Here is a 16807-nt window from a genome sequence, read left to right as displayed (position 1 = left end):
ATGAGTTTATGGAATGTTTTAGTGTAAGTGGCACTTTACAAAAGCTTGAGTACTATCAACATAAATTGTAATGTAATGTAATGTAATCAAAAGCATGCTGAGCACAGTCCAAAAAGAAAATGCCTGTGATGTGATGTAGAGATGATGTCGGTGTGTTTCACAGGGGGGACTTTGGAAAACTGAACTGTCTCTATACTTCTGAAATGCATTTAATATTCTTCTTACATTTTGTGCTCTGAAATTAAAATATACAGAAGTGCAATGTAATGCAATCTGATAAAACATCCCTGCAATAACATCTTACCTTTGCAAAGCTTAGAACATTTAGTGATTGTTGACTTTCTGTCACAGAGTTGTTGATGCAACTGTAGGGTAATCTCTGAGACAATGTTACCAGTGTAGTCTTTGCTTGTGTTGTACTACACAAAATGCTGGATCTCATATAATGTCCATTAGCACTGAGCTATTTGGCCATTTTGTATGTGCACAACACGGAGATGGTGCTGCAGGTGGGAAAAGAAACACCTTTGGGCAAGGTATTTCTTGCCCAAAGGTGCTCACAATGAATATAGATTTAAATCGTGGGCGTAGTTGTATGCATATCTTTAGAGCAGAATTTGTGTATGTGGGAAATGAGCTAGAAAATGGTGAAATGTTTTAAACTACATACTTTTTAAATACTGCAATCACTGCAATGTGTCATCACTTATGTGCTGTATAAATGTTAAATATACTAAACACATGTTGTGCCTTTAACCTTAACTACATCCCAGCTAGCACTTTAAAATGGAATTCTTATTCACAAAAGCGTGTCAGCACCGAGCACTGAGAGGAAATTTGGGTTTAACGTCTTTCCTGATGACATGTCTCGAAGTGTAGAGCGTCGGGATCAGACCGACCCTGCCATTACTTGATATACCACTGCTTCAGTCACAGCCTCCTAAGAGAAGCTCAACAACGCAAATGTTTTTCTTAGCAGTATTACAAAGAAAGACCATGTAAAGCTCATTTGCTGGAACTCACACCCTTTATAAGGTGTAGTGGAGACTGGACACAGATTCTGCTAATGGTATTCATGGAACAGAACAGTATCCATTAGCTCTCCTTTTCAAACACTAAAGTTTTGTGGTTTATGCATTGATGCGACCTTATGAATACTAACCATGTATAATCTTTTCATCTGCATTCAAGGCATGCATTACGCTGGCAGATTAAGGTGACTGTTCGTTGTGCTTGCAGTCAAACAGCTACTGGATGACGCCTGCATCTAGTGGCATATCAATGACCCGCGCTGTGGCCATTCATACACACAGTACTATTACGGTTTTTAATGTGGAACCTGGAAGTTGGAGCTCATGAAACCACTCAGGCCATCTGTTCTGAAGAGGGAAATTGGACTGGGGCTGAGGAGCATGGTTAGCACCAGGCCACCTGTGTTAATGAGATTGCTCTCGTTGGAGCTGAAGCTTCCACCTGACTCCCACTATTGTTTACTTGAAGCCAAATCAATAGCTTATGGTCTTACTTTGTGGAATTCTACCGAAAAGGTCTGTGACAAACGAAAGCAGGAGAGACTGGCATTATTACCTGGATGTGCTTAAAACTCAATCAGGGGCCTCTTCAGGCTCAGTGGAGATTGACGAGGCTTTGTAGGTGGCTTCGCAGGGCCCTCTGCAAATACGCCTCTTCATTGTGTTTATAGGCTCGGTGTGGAAAGTAAAAGAGGAAAGTCAAAAGGTGGTGCAGATCTCAGGTTTTCCCAGACAGACAATAAAATTGCAAATAATTAGAGCTCCAGAATGAAAATGGAAGGTTCAGCTGAAAATAGCCCCAAGACAACTGCAAGTACATCTACTGCCTAAATAAAAAAGTGAAAAAAAAAACAACCCTATGATGTTCACAAACTTTCTGTTTCAGCTCAAAAACAATAAAAATAGGAATATTATTTTGCAAAAAGTAGCAGTTTACGCATTCACATAAGAAATAAAATATTCCCAGTTTGATCTTGGGAGTAGACAATTCTCTTTGGGGATGTTTTCAGAAAAGCCATCTAGTGATATGTGCCAGTGAGGGTTCAGGTCCAATCATAGCCCAGAATCAGCTTTTCCTGAAGTCATCAATGGCCTAAACAGTGCTGCTTTTGACTCTGCTGATCATGACTTGGGCTTTATGATTCAGTTGGTTTAATAGGTCAGGTTCTTGACTGGCTCTCGTCAAACCTAAAGGGTTGAGGTTTTCATTTTCAATTAGCAGTTGTAGATCTGCACAAATAAAAATTAAATCAGGGATTCCTCAAGTGTCTGTCTTGGTTCATTGCTCTTTAATCTTCGTATGCTTCCAGTTGGTGCTATCATAAAGAATCATAACATAGCCTACCATTCTCTTTCCGCTGGTAGACAGTTGTACCTGTCCTTTTATGACGATCTAACGCCTGCATTGGTGGTATTATTTGCTGAATATCTCAAAGTTTTTAGAACTGAACAGAGGCAAGACAGTGAGCAAGTCAGGAACCTCTACATTATTTTAGACAGTGATCTCAGGTTTGATAATCATATTGATAAAATTAGCAGAAGTGCTTTCTATCAATGAAAAAATATAACAAAACTCAAAAAGACTGAGAAATTGGTCTTGCTTCCATGTCGGGCAGGTCAGATTACTGTAAACATTTATTTGCAGAACTCTCCAGATCATCATTAGGACAGACTCCTTATAAGTATGCAAAAATATTGTGATCCCTTCATTGCCTCCCAGTGCAATACAGATGCTTAAGCTTTAAAATCCTTTTTTGCGTTCACAGAGCTTTTCATGGTTTTGTTCTCCAGTACATATCAGACTTGCTTACTGTTTATAACCCAGTCAGACCTCTCAGGTCATCAGGTGGAGATCCTTTGTTATTAGAATCAGTGTGTGCTGAAGGTGCTTTCAGCTACTGTGGTTCTGTTCTTTGGAATAAGCTGCCTGTTGACCTGAGATCAATTACATTTGTGCCGACATTCAAAAACAAACTCAAAACCTCTTTGTTCACACAGGCTTACACTCAATAGCTGAGTGTGTATTTTAAGTTTTATTTTGCCGTTTCACTGCCTTAAGGCATTGTAACCCTACACAGGTTTTGATGCTTTTATTTTTTTGTGTTAAACACATTGAGTTTATGTGTAATGAAATGTGCCATATAAATAAAATTGGATTGCACTGAGCAAATTAAACATATCTGTCGTTGATGGCCACAGAACATCTTCTACATGTAAGCAAATCAGTATTTTTTTCTTGTTATTAAAAAAACAACAACTTTTAAGCAATTTACCTTTATATAGATCTAAATTCTGTCTCATTTGTTACACGGTGAGCCTAACGCTACAGACAGTTACACCTTTAATGTCAGCAACATAAACACAGAGATGCAGAAATCTCCAGTGTGAATTCAACTAGCTCAGTAGAAAACAAAGCTGCAAACGTGAGATCACATGTTTTGCCCTTGAGATATTTTTGTTTTGGTTTGTTTGCTTTGTTTTATTCTAATCAATAAAAAAGCAGACAAACACTAACTTTCTCTTGTTAGAAAATCTAGCAAGGATGTCCAGGCAACATTCAACACCTCAAACTCACGATGAGTTAGCATCTCTGACTTCGGTTTGACTTTACATCAACATGAAAATCTAAAATCTAGAAATCTGGATCTAGAAATCTAAACCAATCTAGAAATTACATTAATCACCAGTTTAAAATCAAACAAACACACAGAACTAGCTGTTTTTTTGGATTCCATCTATTTTGTTTAATTTTGTAACTGTCATGTCACCAAACTGATGCAAGCACGGATGCTGCTTACACGTATATGTGCAAAAATCTTTAATGTCATTGTGAGCAGAGAAAACAACAAACATTAGAAAATTAGCATTTTAATGAAGCGCGTTTCTGTTAAGGGGTCACATAAGACAAAGACACTAAACAGAGGAGCCGTTAAAGCCATCGTCCATTACACCATGCCTGACCCACAGCACCAATAGAAGATTATTAAATTTGTCATGTGCAACCCTGAGCAGACATCTACTAAACACAATGAGGAGATGAGGCTAATGAAAAATTAAAGTATGCTTAAAAGATTACTGCTAAAATTCACAAGAGACCTTTAGATTTCACTAGAGCAAAGGATTTGTGTTCAAATCTTTTTCTAAAAGGAACCTGGGTTTCCTTATTTTAGTGCAGTTGAATGTCACACTAAACTTAACAACTACCTTCCTGAGCAGATTTACAAAAACAAAAGGATTTAGGGTAAGCTATGTCTATGTTATATTGTGAAGAGGCAAACGTATATAATCAACTTCAAATTTAGGCATCCAGCAAACACAGAATATAGTTGCTTTGTGGTGCTGAGCGGCATGCAGAGGAAGCTGTAAGGTTGCTAAGAATAAACAAAAACAATAGTTGCTGTAAAGCCAAAACAACGAGCTGAAAGACTCTAAACTGTAGATGCAGATTTAAAAGTAGAATATACCAGCTCTAAGAAAAACTTGGATTCATTAATATTTGATACATGTACTGCATAATTCACAATTCAAAAACACGTATGAACCTCCTCAAGTCAAACCCCACAGGCGGGAAGGGCAGTATTAATGTGGCTCTTCAGTTATGAGATTTCTACTGAGATAGAGTTGATACATTACAGTGGGCAGACAGGGAGGTTCACCTTTTTTCATTCCCTACTTGGAGTATGATTAGGTGCTACTCTCCAACTCCAAGCAATGTTTAATTTGTCACTGCAGGTGCAGTTATCTTGTCCTTGATGGAGCTCTTAAATGTATGGTGGAGATGTATATCTGCTCATCACAGGAAGTGGCTCTGTTACCTGGGATTTGATAAGGTATCAGCTACTCCCACTGAGGATGCCGAGAACAGTTTGCTTGGCCTTTGGCACGTTTCTCCAGATCTGTCATCCCCCGCTATTGGGACTAGCTGTGGGGTGGCTGAGAATACATCAGTATTGGAGATGTGGGAGCAATACAGACCACCATAAACCACAGCACGGAGCTAAGAGATTTATTGATTTGCCAGCTTTCTACTAGTTCGCTGTGATGCAGTAGATTTAGCACATGAAATCCTGCTGCTATAAGGGCTGGGCAGAATTATGGGAACCATTTGTATTTGCGACCTGATCAACTAGATGCTTTTTTTTAAATGCCATCACTCACTTCCAACTTCTTGTCATACCTTTTTCCTTCCTCTCCCACTCAAACCAGAGGCTGCCTGGCAGTTCAAAGGTTCCTCTGTACTCTGTAATAACCAACACATATTAAAACTGCATTTCCCACTTCTTACTAAGACAGTTTTTACACACAAAGAAAAGAGCTCTCTCATGTTTATTTAACCACAAGTCTATGTACGTGTACTTCCTATGTCTTGTTTAATCTAGCTGTTGCATCTTTTTTGGTCTTAGAGCGACGCTGCTTTAAATACAGTGATAATGAATAGGCCTCAGGGAGTCTTTGCTGACTTGTAGCAGCAGGCTAATGAGATTAGCAAAACCACTGAGGCCCGTTAACGCCATGAGGCCCACTTTAAGGTACAACAAGATGAAAAAGAAAACAGGACTGGAGCATCAATGTGATCTGCAGAGAAACTTATCATTAGCTGGCGTAGTATCCATGTAATAACTAAATAAGGAAACTTACATGGTGAAAAATATGCGCTAATTCTCGCTTGGTTGGGGATCAAACTGTGCTAGCGCTGCATCAACCTAGCTCCTTATGGTTTCTGCCTTTTGGATTTACTGGTATGGAGATAGATTGCACAGATTGAGTCTTTATGTTTGGACGTTTGTATGTTGTGAAAGCAAGAAAATCATTCAGGACAGAACTGCTGCTTGAACAGTTCACATCCTGAATGGATTCAGTATCAAAAGTTTTGCATTGTTATATTGCAGCCAACCAACTGAATGCTTCTCCTTGACATCGATAGCAGCAACGAGCCCTTTCTACTGCTGCAAATATTTCAAATATCTGAATTTAAACCAGAAAGAATATATATTTGTCTTTACTGCAATCATCAGCATTCTTAAAAAAATTAATGGATGGCTTGGGGCATGGTTCTGATTGCACACTTAACTTGCATGGCAGCACTCTGATGTGCTTTGTCCTGTTTCTGACAAAGGACAAAAAGACAGAGTAAACACAAAGTTCAGCATGACAAATAAGTAAAACTAACGAAAACTAGTTTGACTGAAATGCACACACACAGAAACAACGAGATGTGTGCGATTAGTCAGCTGGATGATTAATACAATTGGCTACAGCAATTATTCAAACTTTATTAATGCACAACTTAAGTTCACTCTTTGGTCTAAGATGCTATGCAGCCACTCATCACTAGTTGGAGCTACAGCTATTTCACATGGCAGCACTGCTCTCCGTCCTTCTTTGTCCTGGAAGTTCTAAAATACACCAGGGTGGAAAATAAGAGATGAAACCATCGTGTGTCTGTAGATAGAAAATGGGTGTATGTCTACTAAAATGGCATGTAAGTGCATTCAAAATGTGATTTGATTCTTGTAAAACGCTTTCCTGCTCTACCTGAGGACTGAAATCGCTTTATATTTTGAGTGTCATTCACCGATTCACACACATTCATTTGAGCACTTTTTATAATATTCACCCTTGCCCAAGTTGCTCATATTGGAGAGCAACTTGAGATACTTTTTTCTTAAGGACACTGTGGCATGCATACTGGAATGGGCAGAGATTGACCCATTAATGTTTCAATTGGAAGATGACCTGCTCTACCTCCTGAGCTACAGCCACCTCTGGTTATTGGTTATTTAAGAATGCAACTAATGGTTTCAGACGGCTCTTCAATCTCTGATATTGTTTTATCATTTAACACACTCCTTGAACATCCCTAAAATCTATTTTCCCCTTAACCCTAAGTTTTTTTTTTTATAATCTGTGCTTTACTGTAAGGAGGTTTCGAAGCAATGCAATTATGCTGCTTTGTTTCTCAGCTTTTGTTTCTAAGGCTGCATGGCAAGCCATGTAAGAGCTTAAACACTAAAAGACTGAACTTGTATTAGACAACAAGAACAACTAAAAAGCTATTCATCTCTGAATCTCATTACTGAAGTGATAATGATGATGATGGTCTGCTCAGTTCTATTCAAAAGCATAAAGAAAGAAAAACACAGTTAGCTATAGTTTTCTTGTTAAACACAACAACTGTAATTCACTGGGATTTTTAGTGTAATTGTGAGTATACCACCTGAAATGTCCTGCCAGTCTGACAGTATTGATGAAGAAGGAAAAAACAAAACTAGCAACACATCATGCCACGATCTAAAGAAACAGCTTTAGACAACAAACTTATTGATATCTATCAATCTGTAAAGGGATACTAAGCCTTTGGGACTGCAGCGAACCAATATCCACAAATGAAGAAAACTTGGAATACTGGTAAACCTTCATAGGATTGGCCACAGTGTTTTGAGTCCATGCTAGATACCATGTTAATTAACTAGTTATTAGGTTTAGGTTCAGGAGGGCAATCACTTTTTCACACAGGGGCTAAAATTTCTAAAAATTTCATGTTGAACCTGTGGTAAAATGTTCTCCATTAGAAGAATCAGCATTAAAGTAAATTAAAATAAACTGTTGTAAAGAAAGCATTACCTGACATTAACCTGAAACCTGAAGCCTAGACTACCCACAATGACACTTGACAATCAACTGTTCAGCCAGAGCACTAATGCAGCACTAGTAGCAGAAGTAAATGAAAAGTCTTTGGTAACATAGATCTGCTAAATTTACTTCTTGTCAGATTTGTTGTCTTCATTCAAAACCAAAATGATAGCAATTAAGACAGTAACGCTAGCTTCTTCTAAAAGAAGGAATCTATGTCAACACATGGCAAATGACTAATATTCCACCTGCTATATGTACTCCTCAAGACCTCAAATTAGACTTTGAATAAATCCGTGGAGTTCTAACTGTTTTCTTCAGCTTCACATTCAGCACACACCATGTGCTGTATGTGATGTTTTGTCTTGGTTCCTTTTTTATTGCAGTAAAAGCAGACAAAGCCACTAATGATGTCAAAAAATAAATACTAAAAGTCTAAACTAAAACCTAAAAAGTAAAATCCAAATATATTTAATTGTCACCAGTCGAAAAAAACAACTATAATTACGCTCACTATGGATTTGTTTAGATTTGTGTGCATTTCATACAGATACTTAATCCTTTCTCCTTCTGTTTCCAACACTGAGTACATAGTAGAAAAGGGAAAAAAAGTTTAAAACACAGCTTGAGCTTCAACATTTCCACAGAGAAAACATCTGCCATGGTTCAAACATGGCAAGGGAGCCCACGAGAGAGTGTGGGCACAGAAATCCACCAAACTCACATCCGCAGAGAAAAAGAAGATGCGTGATCAGACACAGAGGCAGTAAACTAACCTGGGGCAGTACTGTTAAAGAACATTTTTGATATGTAGAGGTCGTTTAATAGCCATTCTTGCCCACGAGCCGATAATTAGCCCATTTCATCTGTGTTAATGTATGATAATGGCTACTGTCATGCAACTTCCGAAACAAATCTTCTGAAAATGCATAAACTCATATCCCTTGGTTATTTTCTTGGCCAAGAGGTCTGGTGGTGATTTAATAAATGCAAAAAATGATGTTCAAACATTTCTATGATGACCAACAAAGTTTTAACAGCCAGTTATGCGTAAAACAGATTTTACAGTCTTGTGTATTCAGGCTGACTACCGCAAAAGACGAGTTGCTTCAGCATGATGCAAATATTATTTTAACTTTTATACTGCAGTTTACTGCTTTCAGAAAGAAAAACACAAGAAGCCGACTTACAGAAGAGAAGTTATGAGCTCCACATGGCTCTCCTCTATATTTGCAGGACAGAAGCATGTCATCCAGTTGGTGGCTCAGTCTGTCCATAAACTCCAGGTTGGTCCCTTCAAAGTTTCTGGGTGGGAGAAAGAGCCTGAAGTCTGACAGTTTCTTGAACCAGGTGCGACGGTCCTCCTGAAGCAAGTCCAAAACCATGGGTCTCACTGTCCGGTTAGCAAGCAGCAGGCCCAGCCAGTGGCCAGCAAAGTACAGGTCACTCTTGGTGAGTTTGTAGAGGCGGATAGGGTTATTGTTACAGATAGTGACTGTAGGGAAAGCCAGTTCTTTGGCCCATTCAGTGTGGACTCGCGTGTATGTGGGAAAGGAAAGCCAGTGGAGTAAGCGGTTGGAGGACCAGGATAAAAGCAACCCTACAGAGGTGCAGAGTGCCAGAAGCCAGAAGGCCCTGCGGCCCACAGAGCCACCAGGGACGCAAATATGCCGCAAACCGTGTAGGCGTGTCCTTGACAGCAGAGTGGAAGTGACCTGGGCCAGAGTTGGCTTCGGATGAAGCCGCTGACGGCCTTTTCTGATCATGGCCGGGGATCCCCTCCGGAGACAGCGCCCTTCCAAGGCCATCGCTGTCCACAGTGCTCCTAAAGCTGCGGGAAAGGCTTCATTTCCCAGCCAGGCCTCAAGGGCTGGGGCCCACATGTAGCTCCAGGATAAATCCACTACTGTAATCCACACATGGATATGCGTTGGCCCTAAAAAACACTACAGACCTATAGACTTTGAAGTGCATTGACACTGCATGCACACACACACAAAAAGTGACCTTACGAAAGCTGTGTGTTTTGAAGCTGCCTTTTCTTATTGGTGCAGGAGCTCTGTTGAACTGAGCAGCAGCTACTTGTTGGTCATTTCTCTTGGTCTCTCCATGTGAGAGTGCTCCAATCATCCAGCTCAGCAGGGACAGAAAAAAAAAATCAGCTAGGCAAATGTGCTCCAAGCAAGGTGTCTTCTACATGAATGACTCCAGCATCCACGGCAGTTAGGGTGACAGTGAACAAGAGAGGATGAGACAGAGAGAGCGAAGGCAAGAGGAAGAGGGAGGGGAGGAGAGAGGGAGAGAAGAGGACAGAATACAAAATACCACGGGCTTAGTACAGAGGACAAAAAACAAATGAAAGAAGGGAAGGTAATTAAAATAATGAGATGACAGAGGACAGAATTGGTTGGTGTGGTGCAGTCCGCAAGAAGAGCCGTGTTCCAGCGCTGTGCTTTGTCTTCTTTTGGGTTAAGTATGTGTTTTTGAGCTTCACAGCTTTGCAGAAGCATTCATCAGCCAGAGGCAGCAATCACTTCCTTGTCACTATTAAGTATGTGGTTTAATTGAATTCGCAAAAGTCTACGATCCTCATTTGTTTTCTTCTCCCACTTTCTGGTCTCACTTTTGGTGCCTTTAGTTCTTTCTGATGTCACTGATCCGCTCCTCGTCTGTCCCTGAACTCTGTTTTAACCGGCGTTATTAGGTCCTGCAGGTAAACACGGGACAGCTTCATCTTGCAGCGGACCTGCTTCTCAGCAGCGCGGCCACAGTTAGAGACGTACCACAACACACTTTCACATGGAGAAGGAGGCACTCATGCACGTACACGGACAAACACTCACAGCGGTTTCCTGCGGGAAACCAGACCAGAGATAATCTGTTCTGTCACACTCACATCTCAACATCTCTCCCCCTTATCTGTCTCCTGTTATTCTTTCTTCTTCTTCTTCCCCCCTAGTTTTTTCTCCCCCACTCACAGACAGGATCTCTAATCTCAATATTCCCCTCATGTCTCCGCTCCTCCTTCTAAAAATACTCTCTCCAAATCAAATCCATCAACTTGCCCTCATGCTCCTCCTCCTCTTGTCTTTTATGTCAGTCAAGCCCCGTAAGCTCGACCTCCTGTCGGGCACCCCCCACCTCCTCCTCTTCTTCTTTTTCACTTTGTCCGAGCACTCCCTTGCTTTTCTTCCATCAGGAAAGGCTTCTGTGTGCGCTTTCCTCTCTCTGTGTCCTTGTCAGCTTCATCCAGCTCGCTCCCTCTCCCTGGTCTGAATGACTTCACTCCTCTCTGTGATCTCTCTTTTTTCTCCCCCTCTCTCTCTCGATGTCTCTCACGCTTTTGCTTCTCTGTTTTGCTCTGCTTTTCAGGCAGCTTGTCCCCCCATTGCTCTTCTTCTCCTCCTCCTGCGCCACAGCTCTGTCCACGCAGCCGGTGAGCCCGTCACTGATGAGAGCGCCTGTCTCTCTCTGTGCTAACTTGCGCCGTCCTTCGCCCCCCTCTGTTTGTCTGCTGCTGCTGCTGAGCCACACAGCCTCAGAGCGATGAGAGGCTGCTGTGTGCATGCAGTGCACAAAAGCCACGCGTAGAATCTCTTGTTCTCTGGGTTAATTTTTTTTTTTATCTCTTTCTTTTTATTCCGGCAATAGAGATTTTAAATTTGTTTGGAAAAACTGGATTGGAATAAAATGGGTTATGCACTCTTTGCCGACTTTAGCTTTGGTCTTTTAGCACTTTGTCTAGTAAAGGGACCGTCTCCCCTCAGCTAAAGACCTGCTCATTGAGATTCACTGGATTTTTCTCTTAACTTTAACTTGAAATGGTCAACTAAACCTTAGACATTTTAGTCTAGCAAAATAATAAGCGAAAAGAAAATTATATATACACATTTTTCTTTTGATTAATTCCAAGCTGCTCTATTTCACGTACATTTGTCCTTGTTCCATAACCTGAGATCTAAACTCAGGTTAAGGAACAACCACTGATTTTTTTGTTATTTTTTTTAATATCTCAATAGCAAAATTGATATGACCCAAATAAACACTCTGGCAATGGTATGTTTAGTGCTATGAATTGAAAAAACTTTGTAAATCATTCATTTTTTACACATATTTTCCATTTTTAATTTATTTGGTTCTTTGTAAGTAGCGCTGGTGGCCTCTGTAGTTCTATAAAGACAACGACCTTAATACATACCAAGCGAGGCTGCATATTCAATTCTCTGAGAAAGCTCATTTTATTTTTCATAAAACGTAGAGGCATAGTTCAGTCTTTGAGCGTGTCCTTTGTGGCTCTGAGCAGAACAACCTTCCACACAACAAAATGTTATCTTATTACCTCGTTTCGGATGCAAACCCACCTTTTGTACCATTTTTTTTCCTTTTTTAATGGTGAAGGATTATTGCATTCCTGGTCTGCAAATATCACTTGCGCCAACAAGCACTCTCCGTTTAGGACAGTCAAGTTAAATAGCCTTCGTCAATACAAGTAAACAGACAGCTTCAGAGCCAACTCGCTGTAAGGGCTCTTGTTCACCGAGTCCTGCAATGCATGGTTTTGTAAAATTCAAGGTTTCACTCATTAACATTCAATAATGTTCTTGTGCCAATTATAGAGGAGACCATTTTCTCCCTGTGTGATGAAGGCTATTTTTCCACTTCATTTTAATTTTTTAGATTGCTTCATTAAACTCCCCTAAGCTGCTCTCTGTTTCTACAGAAAAATGTAAAATAAAGCTCAGAATTTAAACCCGTCTGTATAATTTGTCAGAACCTGCAATGTGTGGTGGCTCTGAATAATTATCAGGATCTTAGATCATTTTTGTAGTAGTATATAATAAATGCCAGAGACCAAACTAATTAATATAAAACGGTTTCTTAACATCACGGGGTGAATATCGAACTCCGCGTGTGGGTTTGACATGATTTTGACTGGAACCGTGTTGCTTGTTGCCGTTCAGCTGAAAGTTCTCGAACGCTGCTTGACAACTTCTAGTGATCTCATCTTTGAATGCGTAATGATAAGACATTTTTTAACTTTGAACTATAGAGCCCACACATAAGTTTAAAGAAACATTTCAAGCTGTCAAGAGAAATTAGCACAGAAATCCAAACTGGCATGTGCTCGCATTTGCACACATAATGAAGCGCATCGTTCCCAAACAGCAAAACGTGCACTGTGAAAACGTTAAAACAGGTCCATGTATAATGCATAACCAGCAAAAATACAAAGAACAGGAACACAGTGTGAAATCTGGAATGTCAAATGCGTGCATGTATACATATTTCTTCTAACGCCTACTGTATGCTATGGTGGAATGCATAAGCACGCACACATTCACTGCCTACAGCTAGAGGCAGAGGCAGCCTTCCAGAGCTTGGATCCACAGGCTGAATAATTAGCTTGGAGCCATAAAGAGGGTTTCTCAGTCCAGCTATGCAGCCAGTGTAACGAACAGCTCAAAGGCTCAATATATCCAATTTGCAATTCTAAAACATAAGGGAAATCACAGATTAATTAGGGACACAGCCAGCCCAAACATCAGATACAATTAGACCGCATTGTATAGCTGCAGCATCGTGGCATGTGACTCCTATAAAATAATCCGGTATGTTTTAGTCAAATGCACCGTCACAAGATCAAAGGCCACATAGTGGCAAACTGGCAGCGAGAGAGCAGCTTGTAAATACAAACCACAATTAAACATTCATAGATTCATGTTAATGAGGCCTAGAAAGTTTCAGAAGCCTGCATTAAACACTTAATAGTTAAACAGGAACTCTGCGAGGTTGTAGTTGATTCACAAGAGGGCAAGCTCCACGCTGGCCTTGTTGGTGAATGCACAGGTGAGGCTGTGTCAAGGGCAAGCAGGACACAGGAGGCAAAGAAAAACAGTATACATGCGCTGGGATGCCATTAATCAAAACCCCAGCTTAATTTAAAATGTTAGCGGTGGCAGGCGAAGCAATCAGTGGCTTTTTCTGAGCTGTTAGACTTTTCCAAACTAACGGCAGCAACACTTGTCATCAAGAGAAAAAAGCTTAGCGGGCAGCTTCACTTTCCATCTTCCAGCTGGACCTAAAGCTTTTATTTTTTTAATACAAAGATAAGTCCCTGGGTAGCTACTGATTAAAACTTAAAGACTGATGTCTCATGATAGTAGCTCATTTAATCATTATTCCATCTAATAGTTGTTGTCAGGGTTCATAGAACCATCTAGAGATAGCTTCCTTTGTGATGTGACAGAGGTTTGGCTTGGTCTTGTCTATCATCTTCGAGTCTGTGTCAGGGATAACAACATGTTGAGGTGTGGCGCTCATTTGAGGCCAGAAAACTGGCTCCAGTGAAATCCTCAGCAAGTTCCCCATCAAAGAATTCATATACTCAAACAAAGGTAGTGAATGCTGCTGTGCTCATCAATTTAGCTTAATTGATTTAACCTTAAAACAGCTGCTGCCTTGCATTAACACAAAAAGTGTCTTTGATGTAGCTGATGCAGGCAGAACTGTCCTCCGGCATTCTTCTCCTGTAGAAGGCAGTCTCTTTGGTTTATAGCAACACCTGCTCTAGATATTTTTTGTGTGTAAAAATAAGCCAGACTAAACCTTTACTAAACATTTCTCTGTTATAGACCTTGGAGACACTTTCCAGAAGTTTTTCAGTGACTTATTCTTACATTTAGAATCACCCACTAAAATGCATTTTCTGTAAAACCTACACAGTGTTCACACCATTTTTATCCAAGCAGTCACTCTTTTTCTGTTAATCAAAAAGACTGACCTCATTAGTAGTCAAAATCTTATCAGTGTATTTTTAAGCAACATTTCTTTTGCTCTATAAAATTCTGAGGATTAAGCTAAATAAATCTGATATGTCTCGGTTTTCTTTACTTTGTTTGTTTAGATAAAGTATGTCACTCTGTACAAACTGCCTCCATGTGCAGCAGCTCAAAAGACAAATGCTGGTGAGACGCTTAAAAACAGTAAACCGAGACAAACAAAGGAGACTGTAGAGCTGAAAGGACGTGAGATAAGTGGCAGTTATCTGTGGATTTGTTACCAGTAGCAACACCTTCAGTAATCAGTTAACATGAATATTGATCACTGCCACTTTCAGCTACGAAATTCAGTCTTAGTGAAGAGGACTATAAATGCATAGGGGTGTTCAGACATATATACAAGTCACATATACAGGACTATAATTTTGTAGCTAAAAGTAATGTTTACTTTTTTCAGTGAACAGAATGAGATAAATAACTGGTATATTTTTGAAGTAAAACACAAATCAGCATGTTGCTTAATTGAACATAAGCAATCAGTCTGCTGTGCCAAATTCAGAAAAAACTGGTTCTACTCAAGACCGACTATTACAGAAGTTGCCCTTTGCACTCACCTGCATACTCATTTTGATTGAAAAGTCTGAGTCACATAGAGAATAATAGGGCTCATGGTGATCATCCTACCTGTAAACGGCGCAGCTGTCTGCTCTGTCGGAGCAGGAGGTGACATCACTCAAAGAAAGCCACCAAAAAAACAGTCTCAGCAAGAAAACAGTTAGCAGTGATGGAGATGCTGTAATTTAGCCTGCAGGCTGAAAAAGAAGCATCGTTTTTTGTGTTAAGAAAAAACCACAGGAGCTCTGTTGCACATAGTCAGAAAGATTTATTTTAAAACTAGCTTTCTATACTGCGAATGACTTCAGCAACTGTCTAAAAGCAGCTCAACTTGCACAGTAGGTGTTAAGTTGAGATTAAATAATGTTAAATTGCATGAAGCCCTAATGATATCTGTGGGATTGATAATAAAAACACACAATTGTAGTGCAAAAAGAATATTAAGAACACATTTAGAAACCTAAGAATAAAAACTGAGCACAGCTATTATTTAATCTGAATTTTGAACTCGTTTATTTTATTAAATGTACGTATTATATTTTTCTTTGTCAAAATTAGAGAGAAATAACTGAGGGTTACTAGCTCCTCGCCGGCTAATGAAAAGCAGATTTACTTCATTTTCTGCTAAATCAATAGAGGTGGAAGTGGAATGACTCCAGCCCTGATGGCTCGAGGGTGGCCTGGAGGAACCCACAACACCGGTGCTGTCGATCGCCCAACATTACAGAAGCAAACTGTGCTGAACATGATCACCTCTATTTTTATTAATTGTCAGTGGTTACAGAAACATAACGAGGCACAGCTCAATAAAAAGAGACCACTGATGTTAGGTTTCACCTGCTCGTTCAATATACTTATGCCACATCTGCTGCCACTGCTAAATGTTTTTAATTGATTCTCCGCATCATTAGGGAGTAGATTATGATGTTCCATATATCTTATATAACACATCAATTTGTCTGACTGATTTTGTTGCTCATTTTCAAAACCACAACTTATTTAAAATAAATCGGGAATTTTATAGCACATCATTAACATTGTACTCTTAGACTGCTGGAGTAAAGTGGACAGAATCTGACAAATCCTTCCACCTACATTACCAACAACCAAAGCTGACACCTGCAGCTTAGTCAGGCATTCATATTTGTAATGCTAATAGTGGTTAATGAAGCCTCAAGTTGGTAAAGCTTCAAGTTGCTAAAGCCTCCAGCAGAGATGGGGTGTGTGGGACTGACCAAGACCTGTCAACAAACATCAGATATTATCCCCCCAGTATCCATAATTTTATACAGTCACTGAACCTCTTCGTAGTTGTTATTCAAACGGATCCTGTGCTACCTCCAAAATCAGCTTCTCGTTTGAGGACAAAGGGAGCAAGCCAGGCAAACACTATCCTTTTTTTTTTCATCTGCTTCATGGTTGATTAGGTTTGTTTTCATGCTGCTGCTCTTTTTTATTAAACTACCACCACCTTTTTTGATTTAAAAATAGCGGGAAGCAGCTGCTTTAGATCTATCCTCACACCTGGCCCACATTTAGACAGAGCAGAAGGACATTTAAAATCTGACGAGCAAGTAGTTACAACAAAAAAGGGGACGGTGCTTAAAATGTGGGCGCGCACACATCTCAATGAATGTCCCAGTTTTAATAACCCCAAAACTGGTGTGTCATTCATCCAGCTGGACTCCAGTCCCCATGATTACACAATCAGCTTCAGTTACACTTAGAATTTTCCCCAACTGACACTAG

At 40.0% G+C, this 16807-nt stretch overlaps 1 protein-coding gene across 3 annotated transcripts in view; it reads right to left on the bottom strand.

The window, feature by feature from the left end:
* asic2 (acid-sensing (proton-gated) ion channel 2) overlaps window positions 1-16807 on the bottom strand; it is a 400192-nt gene that overhangs the window by 116317 nt on the left and 267068 nt on the right. Inside the window, exon 1 of one of the 3 annotated variants that reach the window (XM_026164244.2) lies at window positions 8855-9768. The exons of the other annotated variants lie outside the window; for them this stretch is intronic. Coding sequence (XP_026020029.1) covers window positions 8855-9547 — 693 coding nt within the window. The 5' untranslated portion in view covers window positions 9548-9768. Of the gene's footprint in view, window positions 1-8854; window positions 9769-16807 lie in introns of those variants that run through there. 3 annotated transcript variants of the gene reach the window in all.

This window comes from Astatotilapia calliptera, chromosome 4 (assembly GCF_964374335.1).
Source record: "Astatotilapia calliptera chromosome 4, fAstCal68.1, whole genome shotgun sequence".
In the NCBI taxonomy this organism is placed as follows: Eukaryota; Metazoa; Chordata; class Actinopteri; order Cichliformes; family Cichlidae; genus Astatotilapia; species Astatotilapia calliptera.
The sequence above is the reverse complement of the archived record's forward strand: the minus strand, read 5'-3'. Positions and strand labels throughout refer to the sequence as shown.